The following is a 21660-nucleotide window of genomic DNA, read 5'->3' on the forward strand; positions in this document are numbered from 1 at the left end:
CCTCATCACTTTTTTATGGCCACTCTGTTTTAGCCTGGTATACAGGCAAGGCTGTCCAGGAATCAATGCACTTCATATTTCATGGACTGTGCACTATAACGAGAGAAAGTTAAGTAGTTGGACGGGCACCAGCCAAGCCAGCCCACCCACGCACCCACTTTGGCAGTGTTGCTCTTATCTGTCAATCACCAGGCCAAAGTTCATCAGACATAGCAAAATGGAAGGCTGCTATATTCAGTACGTTAACTGTAGCTTAGCCATGTGTTCGTATTTTTATTTTAGATTTTATTTTTGTAATTTCTGCCCCCTTTTTCTCCCCAATTACGTGATTATGATCTTATTTCATCGCTGCAACTCCCCAACAGGCTCAGGAGAGTCGAAGGTTGAGTCATGCATTCTCCGAAACATGACCCGCCGAAGCCGTATCTCTTAACACCCGCTCGCTTAAACCGGAAGCCAGCTGCACCAATGTGTTGGAGGAAATACAGTTCAACTGACGACCGAAATCCGCCTGCAGGCGCCCAGCCCGTCACAAGGAGTAACTAGAATGCGATGAGCCAAGTAAAGCACCCCGGCCAAACCCTCCCTAAACCTGGACGACGCTGGGCCAATTGTGCACCACCCTATGGGACTCGTGGTCACGGCCGGCTTAGCCGTGTGTTCTATTTCTGTGTCCATGAACACAGATAGGTGTCAAATTTGTAATAGCACATTTACAGGAATAAAGAATAAAATAATAAACACTATAGGGTGAAGGGCTGACTAACAGATGATTCGACACTTTGATAAAGCAATGAAAGTCTATATTCTATATTTAGTAAAGGAAGAAAATTGTCCACTAACTGTTTGCTACACAGAAATGCTATCTTCTATTGAAGTGACAACGTTTCAACAAGGTTTCAACCAACATGATATGATCTTCGTCACTTGAGTATTGTAGTACTATCACTAAGCTTCACTAACTGTTCTTTAGGAGCAGCAAACGGTGAGTCTGTATTCATTTTCATTGCTTTATTTGTCTCCTGTGGCATGTTTGGATGTGTGCAATTACTCTCTTTTCATAATTCAAAATTAAGTCCATGAGCCCAAAATAGCCCTGGCGTTCTCATCTCAGATCTCACAGACTTTGGATCCATGCAATAATAAATCCCCAAAAGTAATGAATCTACTATACTGGAGCAATTGTCGAAGAAATCTTAACACTATTCCACTAATCTGTGTCTGCTATCGATTTAGTTCAAACTCAAACTGTTGGCTGATTTAAAAATGTTAAATATAATTTAAGTTAACAATAATATCTAGTAGCATGTTAACAACAACAGCAGCATGTGCAGAGAGAACAAGAAAGGGTTGAGAATTAAACCATTTGAGGAACACCACAAGTAAAGTTGATACCATACAAAGACGCATATAAATTATTTAAAGGGGCTTCTCATCTTGCAATGCCAGTCTCTCACCTGGCTGTTCCAGATGAGGGGGGTGGGGCTCATTCAGCTTGTTGCTCCGCCTCTTCTCCGGCCTCTCTTTGGCCTTCTGCTTCAAACACTGAATCATGAAGTACTCCAGCTGAAAACATACACAAAACACACGCTTGTTAGAATAAACCCACACACACCAATACATTTTTTTTTATCACATAGCAGCCGGTCCCCATTCTTATCTTCACTAGTACAATGGCCAATAATTTGCCATCTGCATCATCGATGATGATTGATAACATAGAACACTCCAATCATATATCACACCATCAAACAATATAATCCGTTCATAACTGGCTGATGCCGACACTCACCACGCTGCCAAAGTAGCGACCCACAAAGACATGGTTCAGAGAGGGCAGCTCCAGGTAAGTGGCCCCCAGGTCCCTAGAGAGCTGCAGGCCCTCACTATGGGGGACACAGCTGCTCCAGTCTGATGCACACAGGGGGCACGTGCAGGGGGGCCCCTCATCTGGACAGTGAGGGGACAGAGGAGAAGAGGTGAGTGAGACAGGACAACATTTACCTCCTCTAAACGCACACCTGCAAAAAATAGATATTACCCACAGAACTTCCAGCAGAACATATCAAGATTTTCTTTTATCCATCAAAGATATAACCACATACTGAAATTCAGACAGATTTACAATGCATGCACAGAGGCACACCGTGCATGCACATACTGTAGCCTACATGCAGAGAGACAGTCAGCGTGTGAGAATATGAAGAGAAAATTACAGGGAAATGGAGGGAGGAGTAAAGAGATACAGAAACAGCATAAAAGCAGAGAAGGAGCCAGAGAGAGAGACAGAAAGAGTGTGGCGGTCTGCTCAGTGCCAAATGCAAGGGATAAATCACTCTGATAATAAAACTACAGGCATAGAGTGAAAGCCAGACACTGTCTGTGGTATGTGTGTGTGACTCTCCTGCAATGACTCTGCCCTAGGTGGTCTCCTAAACCAAGGCAACAGGAAACACAGCTGTCATTCTCCACATTCATTAGGGGATAGTTTTAGCATAGACAATAAAAGCAGTGACAAAACAACACAAAAAACATGTGTAGGTCATAGTGTCAGGTCCACCACTATCCCACAAGGCCCCTCTTTCACCACCAAAGAGTTATCAAATACTATTATCATCTTGCAATGAAGCTCTGGCAAGATCTAAAACCATCTCACTGTGCTAAAAAGTAACCCATCATGAATGTCCTGGAATTGTTTATACCGTTGAAATGAAAATGACTTATGGTCACGCATATAGACATTAAAGTGGGCTTCATGGTTAATACTTTGCTAGTTTAATACCACCGACCTGGGCAATGCTACATGTCACACTGTACCACCAAAATGTACTGTGGTTCTTTGTGTGTGTGTGTGTGTGTGTGTGTGTGTGTGTGTGTGTGTGTGTGTGTGTGTGTGTGTGTGTGTGTGTGTGTGTGTGTGTGTGTGTGTGTGTGTGTGTGTGTGTGTGTGTGTGTGTGTGTGTGTGTGTGTGTGTGTGTGTGTGTGTGTCAGGCTTTGGACTTTGCCTACTTCTTTCTTGCACCAAATGATGTTTGGTTTGTTTGCCGTTTTAGCCACAAAGACATTACTTAGAGACAAAATCCTGGGGCCTGTTTGAGATTGAATCATAAGATGAGCATCATGCTCTTAACTGAGAGGACAGGGAAAAGACACATCCACTCCTTCAGCAATTTTCCCTGCTCCGAGAGTATGTAATGTAGCATTCGTTTGGTAAGCAATATTTGTAAAATGTGCAAATATAAAGATCAATTAATTAAGACTATTTCAAAATTCTGAGACTCAAAATTCTGTGATTTTTGTATGATATTAGTTTGGGTTTATTGGATCGTAAAAACAGTGTTGAGTCAAATGTCATAAACATGGTTGGATGTCATAACCTTTTATGAATGGTGTGAGGCCACATAACCAATCATTGTCAATATCTCTATACTCTTAAGTGCTATGAGGCAACCACTGACTGCAACGGAATGTAAGACTGCCTAGCAAAACTTCACCACTTGACTCATGATACAAAATATCATCCTTATTTAGCCAGGCAGGTCCATTAAGATTTGTATTTTATTTAAGATGATGACCTGGCATGTGGTAAGTGCATGGTAATACAGCACAAGAAGACACAACATGTCCCAACAGGACAAAATGGTGTTGTGGTCAAGGATAGACCAATGGGATCTCACCGTTTAGGCGTGCGCCCACAGCAACCAAAATGACGGGCACGCCCCAGTGACGTAGCAGGGGGCGGAGTCTAGGGGCATATCCATTGCGCACCTGCTGGAAGGCCATCTTGTCGTTGATCGAGTACTTGATGACCAGGATGTCAGCCTGTTCTAGAACGCTCCGCACACTGGCCCAGTCACTGTCCAACAGATCCTGTCCACACACAGAGTACATACACACATTTTTGAATCCACAAATCACATTACAGTCGAGGATTCAAACATTTTACAGGACACGGATATATTTTTCTCCAAACTGCTAGGCTGCCCATGACAGCTGACACAGAGCAGTACTTTGCTAGCTGCTTTGCCTTTGTCCTATGCAGTCCTGCAATCTGAAGGCCATGTACTGTCATGCCCGAGACCCCTAAATATATGCACTACAAGTTGCACTGATAACCAAGGCTGTTTAAGTGTGACACAAGGGGCTGGTGTTTTTAGTATCAACATTATAGGGCCCGTTTCCCAGATCCAGTTTAAGCCCCACTCCCCCTAAAAAAAATAACTGTTAATTGCGACTTGTAATCAGTCTCCATCAGACCTGAGAAGAAGTGGTCAGATTTGTTCCACTGCCCTTGCTGAAAACAGTTTCGGAATTCAAAATGCATGTGCATCTCAAGAGCGCTCCTCACACTCAAGGAAGCCAGGTAAACAAACACAAACAGTGACTGGAAGAGTGACTCACTCCTTTCTAACGACAATATTCATCTGACAATACAAATGCATTTTTCCCTGCCTGCTTATTGGTCTGGCTTGGCCCCTGATAACCTACATCTGTCTCCACTAATGAAATCTATTCTGAAAGGGAAAAGATTAGCCACCGTTGGGTGAAGACAAAGCTCAGGAAAGTAGACTAACAGTGAAATGCTTACTTTATAGGGCCCTTCCCAACAATGCAGCGAAAAACATTTTGAAATAATGTAAAAAATAATCACCCACCCCAACATCTCCAGAGCCAAAACACACACACACACTTACCCAGCTAGGGCAGTCCTGCACCACCACAGTGACGTCTCCAAAAACGTGGGACGTGTACTCCATGAAGGCCGGGTTGGACAGGCTGCTCTCCTCAGGCCCTCCGGCCATGGCGCCGTGGCCCAAATAACTCCACAGCAGGCCCCCCTGGAGCTGGCCCTGACCCATGGCCTCTTCTCCTGGCCCCACTCCCCCGGGGCACTCACTGCCCAGCGCAACAATATGAATGGACCTGTAAGTAAAGCACACCAGATGGGGGGGACACAGTCAGGGTCAGACCCATTAAGAACCAGACAAGCAGAGATGGGCTGACAGATATGGTGTGCTGCCTGGTACACTATGGGGGTAGGTAGGGTGAATGTGATGTGTCTCTCAAATGCAGTGTGGGATGCTGCAAAGGAGGGAATTAGGGGGAAGTCAGGTGAACGTGTCTCTAATACTGCGCCTGTGAGAGATGCAACAAGAAGGGAATTAAGAGCCTTTTCCTCTTATTATACATGTCTATCACGGAGACACTGCATCAGGTTGTGTCATTGAGCGAATGACACCGACAGGCGTTGCTCTGTCGGATGTTTAGATTAAAAAACAATTGAGAAATGAATTGTTATTATGCAATTATCCCATTCATAGCCCATTATTGGCAAAAACATGCGTGGTACAAGGGCACAGTAGAAACGCGGGAGGAAAGTAGGCTACCCTGTCTTTTGCATCAATTCATGAGGTGCAGACAGCAACTTACATGGTCACCACGGGTTTCTGCTGGTCAATGCCTTGAACACGTTCTCCCACCGTGCGTTTTCACATGGGTCCGCAGTGAGAGGCTTTTCCGCAATGAGTCCGGAGTATGGGGACGTTAATCCCTCATATCCGTGACTCGCTCCCCGCGACCGTGGTTGAAGAGTTTCACAATCCCGTGTATTTCCTTCTCGTTGTTCATTCATAAAGCAAAACCTCTTACAGTTTACGGTAATGTAAAGGAATGTAAACACTACTGGTTGGATCCAGCCGGCGCCGTGGACTACCACTGCGCTAAAAAATAAACAAGTTGTCAATAGCTAAAAAATATTTTTTTTAATAAACGACGCGGAGAAACCAGCACCTCAATATTCCTGGCACTCATGCCACCGTTTATCCAATGACAATTGACGTCGCTGTATAAAACAAAGTCCACTGGGCAGAGGAAGAAAAGTGGGGAGGTAATGCACGGAGAGAGCGAGAGAGACTGGGATAGAGCAACAGACCGTGTTGATGGAGAGTGGACGCGCCTGACTCAGCAGCAAACAATACACGCGCACACGCACGCCAACAGCAGTACACATCTACAGCCACAAAATGACGCGCAGCACAAATTGCTATTGTTATGTCCTTACCTCATTAGGCGAACCACACACCCACTGTGTTTTCTCCGGACTGCGAAAAAAAATCTCGCCCGTTGGTTAACCTAATCTTATTTATTCTCATTATTCCAGCTCCCATTATTAATTAATGCAAGGGATGGAGTTTCCCAACATGGTCTTAGATTAGCATTATTCAGTGGCTGTGAACACAAATACATTCCAATAAAATGTAATTAGGCCGGATAATCTTTAAAACATGGAACATCGACAAAAGTGACAAACACGGCTCTATTCTCACTGTAGGCTATTTGACCGCTCCAACATTGTGTCTCTCAGGATCATATATAACGAATAAGCCTAATTTACTCTTCCAATGTATGGAATTGACTTGCAATACTTTAAGTTTATGACATGATTGCTAATAGGGCCTATACACCAAGACACCATGTGCACACCAAGACATGTTGCCCTATACAATGATAATGACATGATAATGAAGAAGTGTTGAAGTGGGCTGTTATGCTGATTAATCTTGAGTCGGTGGAATAATTGGTGTTAGGGTTGATGCGGTGTGATACTATAGTCAATTCTAATGAGTTATGTGCAGTATAAGTAGAGTCTGTAGGACCTAAGGGGGTTGTTCACTGTGAGGGATGGACCTCAAGACAAGCGGTGAACCACGCTCAGATAATAACCTTGCCTGAGTGAGACCTGAAGACCTGCGTTGACACTCAGAGCTAATGCCTATACACATTTTTTTTGTTATTGTCACATACACCATATAGGTGCATGTGTTGTTTTACAGGGTCACCCATAGTAGTATAGATCCCCTGGAGCAAATTAGGGTAAAGTTCCTAGCTGAATGGCACATCGACAGACTTTTCACTTTGCTGGCTCTGATATTCAAACCAGCGACCTTTCGGTTACTGGCCCAACACTCTAACCGCTAGGCTACCGGCTTTAGCTCAGTGGGCTAACACAGTCTGAGTCCGCAGTCACAGTGGTGTTCTGACTTGGATGTAGAGGTCAAAAGGGGGTGAAGTGTAACATGTTTTGGATTGTGTGATGCGTTTGCTTTAGTTCAGTGTATGGAAGACCATGGTTCCAACCATAGCCACGGGAAGTAGTTTGGGGGTGGGGGTGCAGTGATGATTTAATATATATTTTTTGTATTTTTGTATATTATCCTGGGTGCTGCAGCGCCCTCAACACCCCTACTTCCCGTGGCTATGGTTCCAACCCTATTGATGCAGAGGAGTCAAAGACCTTCACTATGACTGACATAGTAGCCTATGTTTACATATTTATATTAATGTCTTCAGAAGAAAGAGTTGCAAACTTTGCACTCAAATGCTTAGCAACGCCGACACCGGCCTCGAGGGCGACCTGGAGGGCGAAGCGCAGGGCGATCCGGATGGAGGCGATGGAAATCCCTCAACATTGACGGATCCAAGATGTCCCCCACCGGTACCCAGCACCTCTCCTCCGGACCGTACCCCTCCCAGTCCACGAGGTACTGCAGGCCCCTCACCCGGCGTCTCGAGTCCAGAATGGCCCGTATCGTGTACGCCGGGGACCCCTCGATGTCCAGAGGGGGAGGAGGGACCTCCGGCACCTCACCATCCTGCAGGGGACCAGCTACCACCGGCCTGAGGAGAGACACATGAAACGAGGGGTTAATACGATAATAGGAAGGGAGTTGTAATCGATAACACACCTCGTTTATCCTCCTCAGGACTTTGAAGGGCCCCACACATTGCGGCGCCAGCTTCCGGCAGGGCAAGCGGAGGGGTAGGTTTTCGCCTATGGGACATACCTAGACCACTCGCTGGGTCGGTCCTGGCAATACGACCGCAGAAACCTACCCACCTCCTGGCTCACTCTCTCCACCTGCCCATTACTCTCGGGGTGATAACCGGAGGTCAGGCTGACCGAGACCCCCAGACGCTCCATGAACGCCCTCCATACCCGGGACGTGAACTGGGGACCCTGATCAGAGACGATGTCCTCCGGCACCCCGTAGTGCCGGAAGACGTGGGTGAATAACGCCTCCGCAGTCTGTAGGGCTGTAGGGAGACCGGGCAACGGGAGGAGACGGCAGAACTTAGAAAACCGATCCACAACCAGCAAAACCGTAGTTTTCCCTTGAGACATGGGGAGATCGGTCAGGAAATCTACTGATAAGTGAGACCATGGCCGTTGTGGAACGGGGAGGGGGTGTAACTTCCCTCTAGGAAGGTGCCTAGGAGCCTTACTCTGGGCGCACACTGAACAGGAAGAGACATAAACCCTAACGTCCCTAGCCAAGGCCACCAATACTTCCCCCGGAGGCCCCGCACTGTCCTCACCACCCCAGGATGACCCGATGAGGGTAGGGTGTGAGCCCACCAAATCAGTTGTTCCCGAACACCAAGCGGCACATACTTACGCCCAGCCGGACACTGAGGAGGCACAGGCTCCGCCCGTAACGCCCGCTCGATGTCCGAGTCCACCTCCCATACCACTGGTGCCATCAGACTCGAGGCTGGAAGGATGGGAGTAGACTCGGTGGACCGATCCTCCGTGTCATATAGACGGAATAGCGCGTGAGCCTTTACGTTCAGGGAGCCTGGTCTATACGACAGAGTAAACCTGAATCGGGTGAAGAACATGGCCCACCTTGCCTGACGTGGATTCAGTCTCCTAGCTGCCCAAATATATTCCAGATTCTGGTGGTCGGTCCAGATGAGAAAGGGGTGCTTAGCCCCCTCAAGCCAGTGCCTCCACACCCTCAGGGCCTTGACCACCGCTAACAACTCCAGGTCCCCCATATCATAGTTACGCTCCACCGGACTGAGCTTCCTCGAAAAGAAAGTGCAGGGGCAGAGTTTTGGTGGCGTACCCGAGCTCTGTGATAGCACGGCACCCACCCCAGCCTCAGACGCGTCCACCTCCACTATGAATGCTAGAGAGGGGTCCGGGTGCGCCAACACGGGTGCATCCGCCTCTGCCGACCACCGCAAATGCATCGCCCCCCCCTTCAGCAGTGAGGTAATGGGGCCGCTAACTGGCCAAAACCCTGGATAAACCTCCAGTAGTAATTGGCAAACCCCAAGAACTGCTGCACCTCCTTCACCGTGGTAGGAGTCAGCCAATTACGCACAGCCTTAATGCAGTCACACTCCATCACCACCCCCGAGGTGGAAATGCGATAACCCAGGAAGGAGACGGCTCGTTTGGAGAACACACACTTCTCAGCCTTGATGTATAGGTCATGCTCCAGCAGTCTACCAAGCACCTTGCGTACCAGAGACACATTAAATGGCATATACATGCGCAGCGCGGGTGGCGGAAAAGATCAGAATATCATCGATATAAACAACCACACCCTGCCCATGCAGGTCCCTGAGAATCTCGTTTACAAAGGATTGAAAGACGGCGGGAGCATTCTTTAACCCATACAGCATGGCGAGGTACTCATAGTGGCCCGATGTGGTACTAAACGTGGTTTTCCACTCGTCTCTATCCCGAATACGCACCAGACTATACACGCTCTGAGATCCAGTTTTGTGAAAAACTGTTTTCCGTGAAATGATTCCACCGCCGTAGCGATGAGAGGTAGTGGGTAACTGTTACTGTAATTTCATTATTTCCAATATGTTTTCATTAATTGAATTCACTTAGTCTATTTTATGAGAATTTGTAAGATTCTTATTTGCATAAAATAGACAGAGACCAGTCTTATCAAAAATTGATAAAAGTATTTATTTGCGGAGCGCGCTACCATGTTACCATGAACAACAGCTTATATACAAAATATGACGTCATTGGTGAATGAATCTCCTTCTCCCGACCAAGACAGAGCAACTTTAAAAGTTAATTCTGACCCACTAGCACACACGCAGGACACACAACATAACTGAATTAACCTCTTGCTCCTACCTGACACACAGGCGTCCCATCTAGACATCTGGAAATGCAAATGCGCTACGCTAAATGCTAATAGTACTAGTTAAAACTCAAACGTTCATTAAAATACACATGCAGGGTATTGAATTAAAGCTACACTCGTTGTGAATCCAGGCAACAAGTCCGATTTTTAAAATGCTTTTCGGCGAAAGCATGAGAAGCTATTATCTGATAGCATGTAACACCCCAAAAGACCCGCAGGGGACGTAAACAAAATAATTAGCATAGTCGTCGCTACACAAACCGCACAAATAAAATATAAAACATTCATTACCTTTGACCATCTTCTTTGTTGGCACTCCTAGATGTTCCATAATCATTATTGGGTCTTTTTTTTTTTCGATTTTTTCAACTTTTTTTGATAAACGAAAAAAAATAGCGTCTTATAACGTAACATAATTTTTTTAAATAAAAAAAGTCGACGATAAACTTTCACAAAACACTTCAAAATACTTTTGTAATGCAACTTTAGGTATTAGTAAACGTTAATAAGCGATCAAATTGATCACGAGGCGAAGTATATTCTTTAGCTGTCTGTCTGGAAATAATGTCCTGGTAAATCTCAACCAAAATATCCGGTCGGAGACCGGAAGAAATGCGCTTCCTTGCGTCTGTTTGACCAAGAAACAAATAGTAGGCAAATGACAAGACTCTAGACAACGTGTGGAAGCTGTAGGTATTGCAACCTCAGCCCCATTAAATGTGGTTCACCTTTATCAATGGGTTCAAGTCGCGCATGGATATATTTTTCCATTTTCAGTGATCAGATTTTCCTGCACTTTTCGATGAAACGCACGCTCTGTTATAGTCACAGCCGTGATTTAACCAGTTTTATAAACATCTGAGTGTTTTCTATCCACACATACTGATCATATGCATATACTATATTCCTGGCATGAGCAGCAGGGCGCTGAAATGTTGCGCGATTTTTAACAGAATGTTCGAAAAAGTAGGGGGTAGGAGTAACAGGTTAACTCTTGACCCCTCACCATTATCAATCACCACTTAGCTGACAGTTCTAGTTAACAGAAAACCTAGGAATGCACTCACTGCCTTATCTATGTCTCGTCGGTTCAACCATAGGTTAACGACCCTATCTGCTTACTTAACCCACAACCCATTCCTCCCCAGACTAGTTGGAATGGTGTTCATTATGTTTAATTACTCCTTGTTCATGCCACATAATCCCTTCTTTATGAACTAACATTATTAATCAGATATTGTAAAACATGGTATAGTTTACTTAGTTACAGTTCTATTTAAAATGGGGATATTGTTTAGTCATTTATTCATAAAATTCCTAACAGTAACTAAACCCCACTGTGATGGCATTTAGACCTCTATAATCAATGCACGGATGCAGACCTCCCTCCTTTTTCTTCACAAAAAAGAAACTCGAGGAGACGGGTGAGATTAGGGCTGAATGTCCCAGAGATTCCGTAACATATGACTCCATAGCCAACGTCTCCTCCTGGGACAATGGGTACACGTGACTCTTGGGAAGCCCAGCATTTACCTGGAGATTTATCGCACAATCCCCTCCCGGTCGATGAGGTGGTAATTTAGTCGCTCTCTTTTTACTGAAAGCGATTGCCAAATCGGCATATTCGGGGGGGATGCGCACCGTGGAACCCTGGTCTGGACTCTCCACCGACGTGGCACAGATGGAAACTCCCAGACACCTCCCAGAACACTCCTCTGACCACCCCTGGAGAATCCCCTGTCTCTGCGAAATCTTGGGATTGTGATTGGCCAGCCAGGGAATCCCCAGCACCACTGGAAACGCAGGCAAATCGATAATGAAGAGACTAATTCGCTCCCTATGATTCCCCTGCGTCACCATGTCCAGTGGAACCGTGGCCTCCCTGACCAACCCTGACCATAATGGCCGGCTATCTAGGGAGTGCACAGGGAAGGGAGAATCTATCGGCACGAGCGGAACACCCAACTTGTTAGCAAGGCCGCGATCCATAAAGTTCCCAGCTGCACCTGAATCGACTAGCGCCTTATGCTGGGAAGAGGGGAAAAAATCAAGAAACAAAATCAAGACAAACATGTGACCAACAGGGGGTTCTGGGTGAGTTTGGTGCTGACTTACCTGGGGGGACCGAGAAGCGTTCCGCCTGCCATCTCGACTCCCAGACGGGCCCCCCAGCACCGATCAGCCGTGTGCCCTCTCCGACCACAGCTGGTGCAGGGGGAGCCTCCTCCTCCGGTACCCCTCAGCACGGCCCCCCCAACTCCATAGGAATGGGAGCGGGGGCCCTGGGCGGTGGAGCGCACAGGAACCTCTCCGAACGCCCGGGGGCAGCCAGCAGATTGTCCAGCCGGATAGACATGTAAGGATAGTCAATAAGTTAATCTAGGGAGAGAGCGGTGTCCCGACACGCTAGCTCCCTGCGAATGTCCTCCCGGAGATTACACCGGTAGTGGTCTATCAGGGCCCTGTCGTTCCACCCAGACCCAGCGGCCAAGGTCCGGAACTCCAAGGCGTAATCCTGGGCACTCCTCTTCTCCTGCCGAAGGTGGAACAGTCGCTCTCCAGGTGAATTCCGGGTAGTGCTCCTTCGCCGAGTCTGGGCCATTCCAGACCGCGTTTGCCCACTCCAGAGCACGACCCGTCAGGCAGGAGACGAGGACACTCACCCTCTCCGCTCCCGAGGGAGTGGGCTTCACGGTCGCCAGGTAAGGTTCTAGTTGGAGCAAGAACACTTGACACCCCGCCGCCGCTCCATCATAATCCCTCCGGAGCGCAAGACGGAGAGCGCTGGAGCCGGGGGTATGGGGAGAGAGGAGAAGGGGAATCCAGAGCTGGGGGACCTGAAGGTGGAGAGAGGAGACCACTCCTCTCCCATCGGTCCATTCTCTCCATCATCTGGTCCATTCCTGATCCGATCCGATGGAGGACGGTGGTGTGGTGGAGGACACGTTCCTCCATCGATGGGAGGGGGTTGGCAGCTGCTCCTGCTGACTCCATTCTTAATGGTGCGGGATTCTGTAATGCCTGGGGTGTAGTGGAGGAAGAAGTCAGGCGCAGGAAACAGAGAGTTCAAGATAGCGATACTTTTTAATTCACAACACCGGTGAAAACGACGCCACCCAAACAAAAGGATCAGTGTCAGCTAGTAGGCCGGTGACGACGACCGCCAGGTGCCACCCGAACAAGAAGGGGAGCCACCTTCGGTAGGAGTCATGACACCAGCACACATGATTCAACTTGTCAATTAACACAATATTAACACCTATGTAATTTTAACACTATAATATAGCTAACCAGAAGGAAAAAAACATGTATGGTTCTTCAAACGTTTTTTTAACCTTTGAGATTGAGAAAAGTTCTTTATAGAACCATTAACAAGGGTTCTATATAAACCCAAAAAAGGTTGGAACAATAGCGGAGCCGTTTTTCTTGCTATATAGAACCGTTCTTTGTAGAACCTTAGGAAAGGGTTCTTTATAGCACCATTAATGTTCCATTTAGAACCCCATGAGCATGGTTCTTTATAGAACCTTCAAAAAAATAGTTCAATATAGCACCCAAAAGGTATCTGCTATGATTACAAGCCAAATAACCCCAATTTGGCACTACAACAATTTTTTTGTGTGTGTAGCCTAAGATGCTGACTAGACCGGGTGTGCGCATGCTCTGTGTGCACCATCATGCTCATGTTGATTTTGTCCATCCACACCAGACGTGATCAGGACATGCAGGTTCAAATATCAAACAAACTCTGAACCAACTATAGTAATTTGGGGACAGGTCGAAAAGCATTAAATATTCATGGAAATTTAGCTAGCTAGCTTGCTGTTGCTAGTTAATTTGTCCTGGGATATAAACATTGGGTTGTTATTTTACCTGAAATGCACAAGGTCCTCTACTCCGACAATTAATCCACAGATAAAAGGGTAAACCGAGTAAATTTCTAGTAATCTCTCCTCCTTCAGTCATCTTGTTCTTCTTTGGACTTTATATGGTGGTTGGCAACCAACTTTAAAGTGCATTACCACCACCAACTGGACTGAAGTGTGGACATCAGTTCATCTTTCATTATAAATTGGGTGGATCGAGCCCTGAATGCTGATTGGCTGACAGCTGTGGTATATTAGACCGTATACCACGGGTATGACAGAACATACATTTTTACTTCTCTAATTATGTCAGTAACCCATTTACAATAGCAATAAGGCACCTATGGGATTTGTGATATATGGCCAATATACCATGGCTAAGGGCTGTGTCCAGGCACTCCGTGTTGCGTCATGCATAAGAACACCCCTTAGCCGTGGTATATTGGCCATATACCACACCACCTCGGGCCTTATTGCTTAAATCACTGTTGAAGGAATTTAATTCCTCTGTTTTAATTCACAATTAAAATGAAACACTGTCAATTCATAAGGATTTGTAAGACCCTTATTTTATAGGAATGGACAGAGTCCCGGTCTTGAAGTCAAGTAACAGCCTTTATTCAAGAGAGTACTGAGTACATACACATTTTACCACAGTTTATAAACTGAAAATGACGTCAGCGTTTTCTAAATGTTCCGTCTCTTCTTGACACTGGTAGAAAGGCTCTATAGCTCTCAAGCCTTCCCTCCTCGTCTAGAGCCAAGGTCAGTCAGTGTAGTTAAGCATTCTAGACAGTCTGGAGATAGTTCATTCATTTGTACCAAGGAACAGACCGTTCTAAACTCTTGACTACATTATATTCAATACTGGGAGCAAGAGAGAAAATTCATACATGTACAGTAACATAATAGTATTCGGATTAGTCAGTCCTGATTGAAATGTATACATAATTAGTCATCATTGATAAAAATTCCCTTAACAATCACCCAAGTGGTATATGCTCCTAAAAATCAATGAGGAGATGGGTGAGGCAGTTCTTGCAGCGCTTCAAGCATCACAAATAGAACCAAGTTCTATTTTAGTGTCTGGCTTTGCAGACGCTCATTGACAAGCAAGCAGTTTGGACGCAATGATTGAATAACAAGAATGTGTACATTTATTTTGTAACTCGAGTGGTGTGGTCAGCACATAATGTGCGGTGTGGTCAGCACATAATGACTCGGTCACACTGAAAGTGCTGTTGCAATTTGGTACACCAGAAGTACATTAATTTCCAATGGAACGCTATGTTTGTCTTGCAGCATTCTGTTGCAGATTCAGTTGCAGTGCGTTCTGTGTGGTGCCTACCTTGTATTTATCAAACATATGTGTCAAACTGTATGCATAGCCGGCTCGACAGAAATGGTAGCAGAAGGTGAATGTTGAACTTCTGTTACAAACATATTCAGATGATGCTGTATACTATTTTGCGCAATAAATCTATCAGTGGATCAAGGCATAAGAGCCTATTAGACTACCTTTTCATGGCATGACCCCTAAAAATATATATTTTTTGCTAATTCAGCATTGTTTGACTGTGCACCCCAATGTTTGTTAAAAGCATTAGCATATTTTAATATTCCATTTCTTAGTTATTTCGTGTTCAGCTTTCTTATTCGTGTTACCTTGGGCTTTGTCTTGTCTTGATGCAATACAATGCGTCACATAAGGGGATAGAGGCTCTATCAGCGTGCATCGGAGGTTACTGCAGGTCAGCAGAAGAGAACGGGATCATTAACAAGAGCATATTCATATGCCCCCCACACAAATTTCTGGCCACTGACTTCTGCTATTCCACAGGCGATTAAGCACAGCTAAGCCTATCACTCTCAACCCGACTGATAATTATGCTCCTTTGTGGTGAGAAACTGGCTCATAGTATGTTGCTATTCAAAGAGACAAAGGGGACACTAAGATTATTTTACGGACCTCTTTAGTTTGCATGTTGAATTTGAAGTCGCATTGCACTATTCTATACTGAACAAAAATAGAAATGCAACATGCACCAATTTCAACGATTTTACTGAGTTACAGTTCAGATAAGGAAACCAGTCAATTTAAATAAATTCATTAGGCCCTAATCTATGGATTTCACATGACTGGGCAGGGGCGCAGCCATGGGTGGGCCTGGAAGGGCATAGGCCCACTCACTTGGGAGCCAGGCCCAACCACTGGGGAGCCAGGCCCAACCAATCAGAGAATGTCCCCACAAAAGGGCTTTATTACAGACAGAAATATTCTTCAGTTTCATCAGCTGCCCGATTGGCTGGTCTCAGACGTTTCCGCAGGTGAAGAAGCCGGGAAATGGAAGTCCCGGGCTGGCGTAGTTACACATGGTCTGTGGTTGTGAGGCCGGCTGAACGGACTGCCACATTCTCTAAAACGACGTTGAAAGCGGCTTATGGTAGAGAAATCTGGTAACAGCTCTGGTGGACATTCCTGCAGTCAGCATGCCAATTGTACGGTCCCTCAAAACTTGTGTAGCATTGTGTTGTGTGACAACACTGCACATTTTAAAGTGGCCTTTTATTGTCCCCAGCACAAGGTGCACCTGTGTAATTCACATGCTGTTTAATCAGCTTCTAGATATGCCACACCTTTCAGGTGGATGGATTGTCTTGGCAAAGGAGAAATGATTACTAACAGGGATGACAAACAAATTTGCACAAAATTTGAGAGAAATAAGCTTTTTGTACGTATGGAAAAATTCTGGGATCTTTTATTTCAGCTCATGAAACATGGGACCAACACTTTACATGTTGCATTTATATTTATTTTCATTAAAAGTCATTAAAACTAATTTGTCAACCACTCCACAAATGTCTTGTTAACAAACTATAGTTTTGGCAAGTCGTATCAGACATCTACTTTGTTCAAGACACAAGTAATTTTTCCAACAATTGTTTACAGACAGATTATTTCACTTATAATTCACTGTATCACAATTCTAGTGGGTCAGAAGTTAACATACACATTAAGTTGACTGTGCCTTTACACAGCTTGGAAAATTGCAGAAAATGATGTCATGGCTTTAGAAGCTTCTGATAGGCTAACTGACATCATTTGAGTCAATTGGAGGTGTACCTGTGGATGTATTTCAAGGAATACCTTCAAACTCAGTGCCTCTTTGCTTGACATCATGGAAAAATCAAAATAAATCATCCAAGACCTCTGAAATGGGTTTTTTAGACCTCCACAAATCTGTTTCATCCTTGGGAGCAATTTCCAAACGCCTGAAGGTACCATCTGTACAAACAATAGTACGCAAGTATAAACACCATGGGACCACGCAGCCGTCATACCGCTCAGGAAGTAGACGCGTTCTGTCTCCTAGAGATGAACATACTTTAGTGCGAAAAGTGCAAATCAATCCCAGAACAACAGCAAAGGACCTTGTGATGATGCTGGAGGAAACAGGTACAAAAGTATCTATATCCACAGTAAAACGAGTCCTATATCGACATAACCTGAAAGGCCGCTCTGGGGTTTGCAACTGCTCATGGGGACAAAGATCGTACTTTTTGGAGAAATGTCCTCTGGTCTGTTGAAACAAAAATATAACTGTTTGGTCATAATGACCATCGTTATGTTTGGAGGAAAAATGGGGAGGCTTGCAAGCCGAAGAACACCATCCCAACTGTGAAACACGGGGGTGGCAGCATCATGTTGTCTGTGTGCTTTTCTGCAAGAGGGACTGGTGCACTTCACAAAATAGATGGCATCATGAGCACAAAATAGATGGCATCATGAGGGAGGAACATTATGTGGATATATTGAAGCAACATCTCAAGACATCAGTCAGGAAGTTAAAGCTTGGTCACAAATGGGTTTGCCAAATGGATAACGACCACAAGCATACTTCCAAAGTTGTGGCAAAATGGCTTAAGGACAACAAAGTCAAGGTATTGGAGTTGCCATCTCAAAGCCCTGACCTCAATCCTATAGAAGATTTGTGAGCAGAACTGAAAAAGTGTATGCGAGCAAGGAGGCCTACAAACTCTGTCAGGAGGAAAAGGCCAAAATTCACTCAAGCTTGTGGAAAGCTTGTGGAAGGCAACCCATAACGTTTGACCCAAGTTAAACAATTTAAAGGCAATGCTACCAAATACTAATTGAGTGTATGTAAACTTCTGACCCACTGGGAATTTGATGAAAGAAAGAACTGGAATAAATCATTCTCTCTACTATTATTCTGACATTTCACATTCTTAAAATAAAGTGGTGATCCTATCTGACCTAAGAAAGGGAAATTTTACTTGGATTAAATGTCAGTAATTGTGAAAAACTGAGTTTAAATGTATTTGGCTAAGGTGTTTGTAAACTTCCGACTTCAACTGTATCCTATATATCGAGGCCTGTTGACCTAAATTATATTTATTTGGGTTTGAAATTAGATAGCCTACTACTATTTTTGCAAACTCAAATAAGAAGCCTGTGACAGCACATTACTAGCCTGCGGAAATCCGGTGCAGAAACATTCTGGACAGTGCCAAGATTAGGGCACCACAATTCAGCACCACGTCCATTGAACAGTGCGGCGCCCCTGGCAGGCTGCTCATGCAATGGTTGGGCCTGTGGTTGCAGGAAGGCCTGCTAATAAGACATCCTGCCATGCTTTTACTATTGTTCTCGTTCCTCTTTCCCCTGAAAATTTGAATTGTGAATATATTGGAAATAAATAAGCTAGAATGTTATTATTGCAATACTGTTCTTAGACTTTGTTACTAAACATTTATTCACACATCATTGCATAGGCCTAGGTCTAAACAAAATTCTGCCTAAGTTTTCTTTTTCTAATGTCCTGTTAACATCTTGACTTATTTCATTATGCCCTATTTCATTACGCTGTAAGTCATCTTCATGCAATCTCGTTCCGCTACTGGACAGAGAGCATAGGGAGCGTTTCACAATGCAAGACAAGATGGAGGAGAGTCAAATATTTTTTATAACTAAACCAAGATAGACCATTGCATGTAATTTCCAATTGGAGCAAATTAATCATAGTGGGCAGAAAAAGCAAGGAAACTTTGGCAAAGGGTAAAGTCTACAAAACATAGTCCACTCTGTTTGTTATAGATTCTAATTTTGGAAACAGAAAACTGTATTGAGATCAAATGTTTCATCGATGAGAAAATGTGCAGAATGTCGGCCAAAATCTATCTCACTCCATCTTCTCCCACCGCCAGCCACTGGGATTATGCTCATCAGTCACCATATTTGGTAGTGAGTGGAAACGGCAACCAGATACTTCACATTTATACATCCAGTGAAATATCTTGCTAATTGTTCGATCTGTGGCTGTCATGTCCGCTCCAGCTCCCGCTCTCTGGCTCTCAAGGCGGCTAGGCTGCTCATCATTACGCACACCTGTCACCATCATTACGTGTGTTAGCGCTTCACCGGACTCACCTGCACTCCATGATGTCATAGATTGCCTCTCCTGTATCTGTCACTTCCTCAGTTTCTTCCTCGTCTCTGCATTGATGCCGTTTTGTTTATTTTGTCCAGACTCTGTTTTTGCTTTGTTTCATGTCTATTTATTATTAAATCTTGACTCTGTACTTTCCTCCTGTCTCCCAGCGTCTGTCGGCTCAAGACCGTTACAGTGGCCTAGTCTCTCGTCAGGGATTGCATTTATTTTGGGAGATTGTAAAAGGTGACCTTTTTATTTAAGACAGGGGAAACATACTGTTTCAGTTGATAATAAAACATGTTTTGTTCAGTTAGGTTACTTTTTCCTCAACTTGTTTCTATAACTTTCTAGCAAGTTAAACTAGCTTACAGAGCCGCCTTCTAAAAGCTAGGCTATACTGTAGCGAGCGACCTCCACTCTACCTAACAATTATCATCAAAAACTAAACAAAAGTCATTACCAACACAATAAACTAAAACAGGAGGCAACATTCATAAAGTAACCTATAATTGGCTTAACAGCCAATATGTATTATTTTTTAACATACTGTAGCGACCCGCACAGACAGCTGTGTGTTATGTGTTAGGCTAGGAGGTGGTTGTGTTGTACTGACCAGTACCCGGTGTTCGCGGGGTCCGGCCTGTCAATCAACCTGCTATCTGCCAATCACGGGAATGCCTGGAATGTTCTGATGCCGGGCATCCTGGTGGTTGGCGGAGTGGCGTGGAGGGGGGTTGGGCAGGGGGGTGGAGCATTGGAAGTTAAGACCAGGTTCAGCCTTTGTTCTCTCTCTCTTACGTCTGGGTTTCACAAGAGAAGGTCACGATTGGCTTGTGGGTTATCTGTCATCTATTTGGCGTGTGCTACGGCCCAAACAGTAGCCTGTGTAAAGTTGGTGTAATAAACCGTCAATTCGTAAACTCAAGCCTCTGTCTGGACAATTGTTCATTTATGATCTAGTCAGGTCATTACAATACTATTAAAATAGTACTCATTTACAATGGCGATTTTAGCATGTAAATCTTGGTGCGGCAATCTCAACAAAAACATTTTTAGAGGCATGCCAGCAAAGCCACTACACAACACATTAATTGCACTATAATGGTGACAATCGGTGCCCACAAACTGTTAGGGTCTACATAAACCTGTCCCAACAGCAGAGCTTTATTTTCAGCACCATGGAGTGAATCCTTACCACTGCTACACCTGGCTATCAGCGAAGCCTTGTCTGGCAGCAAAACAGTTCATTCTGACTCATTTACTGCCTTTTAAAAAAACATAGCTGATATGGCTGACTTGCTTAAACAAATGTGGTTTCTACTGACAATTGAAATGAACAAACAATGTCATAAGGGGATGACAAATGGATAAGAGGCAATCCATAATTTTATTTCAGACAGTAATGAGCGAGTTAGGATGGACGTAGTCAATATAACTATTTGTTAAGCACTTTTGAAATGTACAGCGACAGAATACAGAACACGGGCCGTTCTTACAGTATTCTCCCTGTACACCAATTCAGGACCGTAGGATGAATAAAGGGTGCATATAAGCAGACAATGAAATCTCTTACAATATTTGATCATTACTTTTCTCTAAAACATGCTATAGGCTACATGTGCACCACCAAGTCAGAACAATAGGCTAAGGGACCAAAGGGGGAAAGGGACCAAATTGTTAGGGGGAGTCACATGGGCTACTAACAGCTTACGATACAACATACATTTAGTATTACTTTCTTAGCTAGAGTATAGATATCTCCCTGGCATATTACATAATTAACTCAGCAGCATAAAATACATGTTTGGACTCACCTTGTTGTGATGTGCTCACATGAACAGGAAGGTGGCGTGGTGGTCCTTCGTGGGCTAATTTTAGACTTGAACTATGCACCCACTCCACTGAATAGCAGGCTTGTGATTACTTTGCAAAACTTGCAGTTAGCCACTGATTCCTTCCAAACCACTCATTGTTGAATTTGCAATTTCCAACTTGTTGTGCAATGTTTATGTTTATGTCCAATGGCCGATGAGCACCGATACGTTTTATCTTTCATTTATCTTTATAATTCCTCTTCATATGACAAGGATTGAAAAGGATTTGCCAGTTGATTGTCCACTTGATTCATGATGATGACTGCTAGTTTACTATAATTTTGAAAGTATGATTTTGAGATGATCAGTCCAATCAAAGTTACGGTAGATATAACGTGATGTGACATAATTTTATCTGTGGCCAATGCCCCTGTGCCTTCATGGATGGGCACTTCTAATGTAACTCTATGGCAGCACCCAAGGGGCTTGGATTTTTTTAGTGTTCCCATGAGTGACAGAACACTGAGCCAATCACAGCACAACAAGAGAACATTACCAACCCCTACG

The 21660-nt window shown here is 44.6% G+C and overlaps 1 protein-coding gene across 1 annotated transcript in view; it reads right to left on the bottom strand.

The window, feature by feature from the left end:
• The window catches only part of LOC118389029 (rho-related BTB domain-containing protein 3-like), a 27157-nt gene extending 21179 nt beyond the window's left edge, over positions 1-5978 (bottom strand). The window contains exons 1-5 of the mRNA XM_035778720.2: positions 5432-5978; positions 4696-4924; positions 3679-3871; positions 1793-1950; positions 1458-1566 (exon numbers count right to left, since the gene is read on the bottom strand). Of these exons, the coding sequence (XP_035634613.1) occupies positions 1458-1566; positions 1793-1950; positions 3679-3871; positions 4696-4924; positions 5432-5433 (691 nt within the window). The 5' untranslated portion in view covers positions 5434-5978. The remainder of the gene's footprint in view (positions 1-1457; positions 1567-1792; positions 1951-3678; positions 3872-4695; positions 4925-5431) is intronic.
• Between the last annotated feature and the right edge of the window lie 15682 nt (positions 5979-21660).

The sequence above is a fragment of the Oncorhynchus keta genome, chromosome 10 (assembly GCF_023373465.1).
Source record: "Oncorhynchus keta strain PuntledgeMale-10-30-2019 chromosome 10, Oket_V2, whole genome shotgun sequence".
In the NCBI taxonomy this organism is placed as follows: Eukaryota; Metazoa; Chordata; class Actinopteri; order Salmoniformes; family Salmonidae; genus Oncorhynchus; species Oncorhynchus keta.